The sequence below is a fragment of the Otolemur garnettii genome, unplaced genomic scaffold (genome assembly GCF_000181295.1).
Source record: "Otolemur garnettii isolate 467f Iridium unplaced genomic scaffold, OtoGar3 scaffold00006, whole genome shotgun sequence".
Taxonomy (NCBI): Eukaryota; Metazoa; Chordata; class Mammalia; order Primates; family Galagidae; genus Otolemur; species Otolemur garnettii.
This window is the reverse complement of record NW_003852401.1, coordinates 31,518,436-31,527,731: the sequence shown is the minus strand read 5'-3', so window position 1 is coordinate 31,527,731 and position 9,296 is coordinate 31,518,436. Positions and strand designations below refer to the sequence as shown.

Genomic DNA, 9,296 nt, shown 5'->3' with positions numbered 1-9,296 from the left:
CCTTCATGGCAGCACGGAGTTCATCAGCATCGAACTGTGCTGGGGTTTTTAGCAGTGCTAAAGCAACTTCCTCCAGGTGGCCTGTAAGGGCCTTCTTCAGCATTTCATCCAGGGGCTGTACAAAAAACCAGTAGAATCAGGGTTTCTAGTGATTAAAGTGCTAGTTGATACAATGTGGTATTACCTGATTCTTAGGTCATTTTACTGATGATCCCTAAACCTGCCATCTTTTAGAGCTTTGTGCATTTACATACAAAAGTGTACCAGATACTTAAGCGTATTACCTTAATCTTTTTAAATCTAGAGAGAATAGAGTAAAATTTATGGAATTCATGGATAACTTCTTAAAAGATAGGGTTTTTAATCTTTTACATAAAACAGAAAAAAAAACCAAAAATCAAATGTCTGGGGAAGTGTGTTAATAGAAAACAGTGGCAAAATTGCTTTTATAATAATAATATTTCCAATCTTTGAGGTTTACGCTTATTAAATAAGCAGCATAATCAGACATTGATAAGCTTTCTGATTGCACTGCTTTTAAAAACTACCCATATTTTATATAAAAGATATAGCACTTACTTTTAGAGTAGAATTATATGTAAACTTTTCAAGCAGGCATTAAAAACTTAGTTTCGATTTAAATTTTAGCAGAAGATACATTTCAATCAGGACAAATTCTTTATTGCCAATTCCAATCTTGACCATATTTGTTATGGTCAAATCAAAGATTTGTTTCCAGAATCCCAAATCTACAAAGAACTTACACCAATAAGACCAATGTATGAAATTAGTAAATTTGATAAAATGGACTCAATTACAGCAAAGTTGATAAATACTTCAATCCCAGTTTCACTTGTAAAGGTAAGGTGACCAGACGTCCCACTTTTGGAGGAACAGTCCCAATTTTTAATAATTCATCCTGTATCCCATGGTGTTTTTCAAAAAGTTCCAATTTTTGGAAAGAATGCACAAGTTAGGGAATGGCAGGAGAACAGGAAGGGAATAGACGATTTTGGACTGCCATGTGGCTGTTTCACCAGGATATGAGTTTTATATTATTTTCGGTAATTTTTTAACGTTAAACTTCAATAATAACAAATAATTGTTGAGAAATGATTATCGAGAACTGCTTATCAAAGTTCGCATTGTTGATCAGTTGTTAGAATTTGACCACCACTGTTTGGACTTAATGAACAATGGCATTTTTTGACATTGGCAATGACAAAAACATTTTCTAACTGTCTTTCCGATGATACACATTGTACTGCGTGCTAGAGCTAGTTAAATAAGTGATATCAACAAATCAGCTATTCAGATAATTTAGGTAAGTAATTTATTTATTTATTTCATGAATTTAGCAGATAGTACTCATATTATTTATATTTTATAGTGCAGGCAAAAAGTTTAGCACTGGCCTTGAAAGTGACACTTACGCCTTCCAAGGTATCATTATTAAAAATATATACTGATAAGGAAAACGTTAAATCTTGGGCATCAGCAAAAATCACAATAGAGAACAAATGGTTAGAAATATTTCATCATTTTGAAACAAACCATGTTCCATACAATAATGCACTAAAAATTGTGGGATATGCGCTGTCCTTACCAGGAACTAATGCTGTGACTGAATGCATTTTTTTCTACAGTAAATAAAGTATGGACATCAGAAAAATCACAATTAAGTGTTGAGACTTTGAAAGCCATTTTATGTGTGAAATATAATTTAACAAATTCTTGTGAAAAATTTAATGACCTTTTAAACAACGACAGCAGTCTACTAAAAAAAATTCACTCAAATGAGAAATATGCCAAAGAATAAAATAATACTATACATAATTTTTTCAATGTATTATATTTGTAAATTGTACTTATGTTGAAATTAAAAAATACATATTACAATTCTATTTTTGCATTCTATGAAAATTTTTGTTGTTCCATATAGACCAAATTTTTATTTAAGCCCCACCCCTGCCCTGGTCAATGGTGTCCAGCTTTACCAATGTTAAAATCTGGTCACCTTATCGTAAGGGGAAAATAGTGGTTAGAAACTGAAAAAATTAGATAACTGTGCTTCAGAACCCATGTTTAAGCATAAACATGACAGAAATTAAATACTTAAATATAACCTACCTTTCCCTTCTCCTGGAGATATGCTGCTTTGATCTGTTGACGCTGAGCATTGGTTCTCTTAGTTAGTATGTCAATGATGGTCCCTTCATCTACACCTAGAAATAAAGGGACACCAGTCTTCATCAACTGACAAAATGATTTATCATTAAGATGCTTCAAATGACCTTCCTAATAAACTAAGAAATAGAAATATTTCAGCTTAGGATGTAGATGGGACACTACATATCAAAGAAACATGACATTTAGGATGACATTTTATTTGTTTATTTGAATAAGAAATGAAGAGGCAATTAATGTTTCTCCAGCCTTCAGTATTACAGTATGATCCTAATTCAGACTCCAGATGTGAGCAGTGATGTTGAATTTCGGCTGGAAATGAGCTGTAAGAATCTCTGTAGCATCAGAGATTCCACTTATTTAACCAAATTTTCTGAGTCCTAAGAAAGGAAGTATATTTTCATTTGACCAAGAAATATTTTTGTCTTCAAAATGAAATAGACCCTGTCTATTGTTCACATCTGTTTGTTTGTTTTACTTCCTCTTTTAATTCTGAGATCATGTCTGTTTTTTATCATCATTCACACAGCCATTCTGGAGGGTTCTGTTTTGACAAAACATATTTACCTTTAACCGTCAGGGCTTGGTGGATGGCCGCAACATCTGCAGATGGATTGAAGGAAGGATAGGGGCTCACCGCCGACCCAGGACCACCTTTGGATGACTTCACAGTATTCTAAGGATAAGAGAGGATTAATGTCCATTCATTCATATTAATTTCTATTTCAATATTGTAATTGAATTGTTTTATTATCACTTTACTTACAAGGTACTGCTGCTCTTCATTTTCAATGAACCAGGCCTGCTTGAGGAATTCTGATACCATTGCCATTTTTAAAGAAGTGTCTAGAAAGAAAAGGAGTAGATGCTTTTACAAAATGAATGCACCACACCCCAACATCCACCGCTGTCCCCCACATACAGAGGGCACAGCATTATAAAGTAGCCCTGCCCTTACTTTTCAGGATTAGTTAGGAGCATGACAAACTGCAGGATTTAAGACTTTCTGAAAAGATCCATAAAAAGAAATCCACGGCCTCCACTCAGAAACTGAGCTCTTTCCTGGCATATTCAGTCCTAAACTTCAGTGATCAGACAGGTATTACAAAGAAGCACATAGGTTGACAGCAGCTGGTGAATCAATTCATTGTTGGGGATTTATTTACAGACTACCCACCACAGGCAAAGCTCTGAGGGTACAAAAACATTAAAATACTATCCCTGCTTCAGGAACTTAGAGCCAGTATGTTCTCTTTGGAGAAAACACAGGGCTAAGAAAACTTCTGGGTTGATCCAAGCCTTCTTGAAATGAGTCAAGGCTAACCTGGCAGAAAAGCTAAAAGAGAACAAAATGGAGAGAAGTTTGACCTATGTGGAAAGCTGAAAGAAATTTGCTGGAACAAGGAATGTGGGCAGAAGCTGAAAGCTTTGGAAAAACATGAATGGGTTTTTATATAGAACGCAGAACGATTTGGTTTACACACATTTCAGAAAGATCATTCGTGCTATATCACGGAGAATGGCTGGGAGATAGGCAAGATGGAAGGTTAGGGCCCAGTCAGTCGGCCGCTAGAGAAGCTATGAAGGATTGATGAGGCCTGGACAAAAGGAAGGGCTAGAGAAAAAAGCATAATGTTTGCATCTTAAGGTAAAAATAGTCGTGACAATCTGCAGGAGGATTCAGATTTCAAACTGTAAACTGCAAAATGATAAATGTGGGTGATAGTTCTCCCCTTAAAATCCAGTTTCCTTTTCTATTTCTTGGTAGAAAATTATTTCAGCACTTTTAGAGCAATTACTACCCTCACAGTTCTTCCTATTTGAACTAAGTACTAGTCCTATGTTTTTCCATGCAAAAACATCCAAAAACCTGGGAAAAGGATAATTTTATGCAAGGTTTTCTGTTCTAACAGGAAGCAATGGGGTGAAATTGTAATATGTATACCCTTTTGCTAAAGTCTATCTTAAAGAAAATGTCTTGAATTGGTTTAACAATATTTCTACTTAATGAGACATATATATTTTAAAGTATGAAGTATATTAAACTTAATGTGTAGTCTGTTTTGTACACACACATAGACATACACATGCAAAGCCATCAGCAATCCTTTATATCTGGGGATGTGTCTTTCCAAGCCTAGGCTCAAGGTACACACAGATCTATCTCACCACATCCTTTTGTTTTATCCCTCTGAAGACCACTGCCAGGGATGCCTGTGAGGGAGGCTGGAAAGATAATCTTGCAGTTTTAAATTCTTGGTATCAACCTAAGTGACTCACGAGGAGTAAAATCCAATAACCTGATGGCTTAACAGCATGTTCAGACCAGGTATCTCAATTCACACCTGTTAAAAAATCATCATAGTTCCAAGTAACAAGATTAAATGTATGAGGGAAATAATATGCAAAGCAGAAACTATCTCCACTTGATTATCATGGGAATTACTATTTCCACTTAATTATCATGGGAATTGTTCAAATTACTATTCTGTCCTTCATAAGAAGAACTAATATTTTGGGCATTCATTTAAAGTAATCTATTCCCTCCAGGAATCAGTAAATTTAAGTTTGTTTCCTGAGTCATGATGTGCAATCTTGTACAAAGTTTTATTTCCCATGACAGTCTGATCTGGTGCAATTGTTGCCACACAGAATTTCACATTCCAACTGCTTCATTGGTACACCCCAAACTTCAAGGCAATTCTGGCAAAGTTTCAGGTATGCAAAATTTCCATTTTTATCACCTCATTCATACCCTTGATAAGTAGAATCCTCAAAATGAGTGATGTAATTGGCCACTTGGTAAAATACTACTCCATCACTTACAAATCCAAAAATTAATTCCATTTGTTTCATTTAGCAAAGAGAATCTTCACAAGACGGAAAAGACTAAAGATACTGTCAAACATAAGTGACAAGAGAGTCTGACGACATCAAAATAAAGTTTATGAAAACTTTACCTGACTAGAGTACACTTTTTTTTTACTTTAAAAAGTACTTGCATAATGACCAATTTCTTTAAAAAGACTGAGAAAGTCTAGGATAATAATGATATTGCTATATTAATTACATAACACAAAATAACAAAACTGAGGACATTAAGTAATTTATTTGACACAAGAGAGCGTCCTTAGAGAAGGCAACGTCATGATTTATCTTCTGAGTTCCTACATTTTAGTCTGAAGTATCTGGATGGCCTATAAGCATAGTCAGGTAAAGAAAAGAACCACTGTAGAACTTCTCTCAGGAGATCAATTAGAGGAAAATGGAAGCACATTCAGGCAAATTCACCCCTAACCCTCAGCAAAGTTTAAACATCAGGGCAGGAAGTGAGAAATTGCTCTAAAGGAAACAGATTTTATCATATCCTGCTAGTCAAGTGCCCCAAATCAACTGCATGCGTTAACAGAACTTCTGAAGAGTTGTAACACATCTAACAAATATCGCAGCAAAAAAAAAAAAAAAAAAGTTGGACAAATTTTATTGCTAAACCATTCTGATTGTTTAATACCTGCACTCTGCAGAAAATCAGCCTAATGTGAGTTCACAAAAGGTTTTCTTTTTTTCCTGTCTTACTCTTGTAATGGTTAAAGCCTGTACCACATTTTTAGAAGCCTATTCTATTGACTTATTTTAGCTTGGTACAGATTTCAACTAGCTACCAAAGAGCTCTAAAAGCAAACTCATCTCAGTGTCAACCATCAGCTCATTTGAAGATGGAAATGGACATTTATACATAGGCGGGCAGACGGAAATCAAAATATTACACATTTCTTCTAATTGTCTTTCTATGAACATGCACTGCCCACCCTTCTCAGCTTATCTGTGAATTGAATGTGTAGCTTTCTAAAGATTAGCAATTTTGTATCTTTATGTATTCTAAGACAGCCCTCTTTATTTGTCCATCTCTCCCAGCCTTACCAAAGGCTACTTCCAGAATTTGCAACAGAATAAGCTGGGTTTTGTATTTTTTTACACCTTTCTTGTGATGATCTGGAACTATGAGAGTTTTGTGATTATAGTAGCAGCAGCCCTTGCACAGAACAACAGACTTATCATCATTATGATCCTTTTCCATTTAGAAAAATAGAGTGTAATTTTCGATTGGTCTCCCAGCCAGTTGTGGCAAGAATCAAGACATAAATCCATGCCTTCTGATTCCAAAGCATTATACAGTGTTTTAGATCAGTGACCAAACAACAAGATAAATGTTATTTTTAATGAGATTCATTAACAGTCAATCCAGAGACTAGAGCAGGTTTCACCCCAGCCCTAGGTAGTTTATTTTTAAAATGCTTTGTCTTGTACAGAGTTTTTCCTCAAGGTGTATTTCATAAGCCCTTCTCACACCTTCCCGTGTGAGAGCAGACAATTAGACTGTACAATAGTGTGACTGATAAAGAAGCCATTTAAGAAAGTGACCTCATTAGTGTTTTGCTTCTGGGCTTTTGGACAGGGTGTTCCCACATTTCCATTGCCTGGAATGCTCCTCTCTCCTCCACACTCACTTCTGGGTGCCTCACTAATTGCAGCCTCTGAGTGAGGGCTCAGTGTAGAGAGCATCACGTCCTCTAGAAAGCCTTTACTAGTTCCTCAGCACTGAATCTGATGACCTTCTATGTCAACCTGACTTCACCCTGACACCAGCCCCATCATTGCATGTTATCACCTGGAGGGTGCCTGAGAGCAGCACGATTCATTAAATACCTCCAATCCCTGCTTAAATGCCTGGTATTTGGTATGGTGATAAATATTCATGAACTGATAAATAGTTTATCATTACCAATATTTTAGAAAAAATGTATACATTCACTAATTTAACAAACATCTTCCACCCACCACTGTAAGATATAAAAATAAGAATCTAACTGTTCGGGGATCTTCCTTTGGTTCTCTTTATCTGGTGATCTGATCCCAAGAAAGCACTGAACTGCTCCAGATTCTTCAGTTATAAAATGAAAACCCTGAAGTAAGTACTACCTAAGATCCATTACAGCTGGGAAGTGCCAATCTTAAATTTCCCCTCAACTGGATGAAAGTGAAGGAAATTAGCCTAATAAAGGAAGGCATTATGCAAATTAGATCTGTTCTGATCTTCCTGATAAAAATCTCTTTGATTTTAAAGGGACAGGAAATAGTTCACTTCAAAAACTGTTTATAATAGATGCATTGATTTAGCTCTGATTTTAAATATGTCGTAAATTAATAGATACAAAGAGAATGACAAATAACCAGCACAGTCAGCAGAGGTCATAGACAGGAATCGACCTTTGTAAACTTTTGCTGGAAAAAGTATTTAATGAGCATAAGACTCTGACTGGTTCCTTAGTAATGTTACTATTAATTCTTTTGTCAAGAGCAGTCAAACAAGGCTTTCCGCCAGATGATTGAGCCTGGGGCAAGGGTGGTAACTTCTGGGGAAGAGGCCACTTATGAATTATGAAATGGGCACTTTACCACATTTGACTCATTTGCAATAGGCCTTGTACCAAAATACATTCCTGTGGAAGCAGGGGAACATTGCTTTTTCAAAATTCGTACATAATTTTAGGCGTCAAAGTACATCTTAATTAGCTAGCATCAAAATTTAGAAATCAATTTAATCTTTAACATTTAAAATGGACTAAGGAAAAGAAATCCTTGAAAGAACATTTGTGATGAACAATAGCCAGCTATATGGTTCTGTTTCCTAATCTCTCACTTTTGCAAATGTATCTACCCAACACCAGGAAATGTATCTATCCAACACCAGTATCTTCTTTGATTTGTCTTGCTCTTTTAGAGGAGTTTTAGGGCCATTTGTCATTCAACAATCAAGTAGAATAGTTTTTCGAAGGCCCTGTTGGCATTCCCATGGACTGACTTATCTGACACTACCCAGGAAATATTTCTTTTCCCTTTAGGTTTTTCAAATAAGCTCTTGCAAAGCCTGTCTATGACACAGAGCCTCCAGGAAAAGGAATGTGGTCACACCTTCTTTAAACACAAGTAATAAGCGGACCTTCTTATTTTAAACTGCATGAGTAAACATAACATTAATTTCAAAGTGTTAATTACAAAGGGCGTGATTACCACTATGAGGTTTGACGCTATCTAGTTTTCAAAAAAAGGAAAACAAATTAAGAAAGTCTTGCTATTTTGAAATAGCTCCTAGCCCCCCACCCCCCCCCACCCCCGGCCTCTTCTGTTCTCTCCGTCCCCCACAAGCACCCACCCTCTCATCATAATTTCCCTGTAAGACACAGCTCTCAGAAACTTGCATTCCAAGGTCAGGAAAAGGAAAAACACATTCTTTCCTTCTTTTCCACAGTGACTCACCACCAGTACAATGAGCTAGTATGAAGCAAACTTACCATATTTTAAAAACTGTTTTTCTTTATTAAGTAAAACAAACACATTGGCATTTGTAATTCCTAATGTATGAATATTGAATGTAATTCTATAGAGAGATTTATCAAAGCTTATTATCTGCAACTAGCCACAAATCCTATAGAGCCAGAAATCACATACTGATGAGAAAAGTTTTCCAAACCACCAAAAGTAACTCAAAGGGAAACTGAGCCTTACCTGTGTTTCAATCCTCTTCCAGAGAACTAAACAGAGATTCTGCTCTGAGGGTTTCTAGCAGTGGAGGCTTGGGCTTCTGATTTTATAGCGTTGGAAAGGAGGCCACACCTAGCAACCAGAAGTTAGTAATTGGCTGCCTTCTGTTTGAAGCACAAGCTCAGCTTTGTCCAAAAACAAAGTGAAACAAGTCTTGCATAACTCACTAAACCAACTTAGCCAGCAGCACAGAGGAAAAGAGAGGGAAGGATAGATTTTTGCCCCCTCTTTACTTGACACCTTTTTTTCCCCCAGAAGAGATAGAATGCAATAGATTTTCAGGGTGTTATCTGTGCTAATCCTAATGCCAATGATTGGCACACTTTTTTAGTTAAATAGATTGTATGCATAGAATAGAAAGTGTATTAACTTCAAAAGCAAATACAAAACCTTAGGTTGAATTCCAGCTCCACCACTTAATGTTACACTTATATCACTGTGACTGTGGAGATATATTACTAAATTATTTAATTACCCTGCATTATACCTGAAAATGTTTCTCCTCC

General features: G+C 36.1%; 1 protein-coding gene across 1 annotated transcript in view; it reads right to left on the bottom strand.

The window, feature by feature from the left end:
- The window catches only part of ANXA1 (annexin A1), a 17,368-nt gene extending 8,433 nt beyond the window's left edge, over positions 1–8,935 (bottom strand). The window contains exons 1-5 of the mRNA XM_003782956.3: positions 8,755–8,935; positions 2,954–3,033; positions 2,755–2,863; positions 2,131–2,225; positions 5–115 (exon numbers count right to left, since the gene is read on the bottom strand). Of these exons, the coding sequence (XP_003783004.1) occupies positions 5–115; positions 2,131–2,225; positions 2,755–2,863; positions 2,954–3,019 (381 nt within the window). The 5' untranslated portion in view covers positions 3,020–3,033; positions 8,755–8,935. The remainder of the gene's footprint in view (positions 1–4; positions 116–2,130; positions 2,226–2,754; positions 2,864–2,953; positions 3,034–8,754) is intronic.
- Between the last annotated feature and the right edge of the window lie 361 nt (positions 8,936–9,296).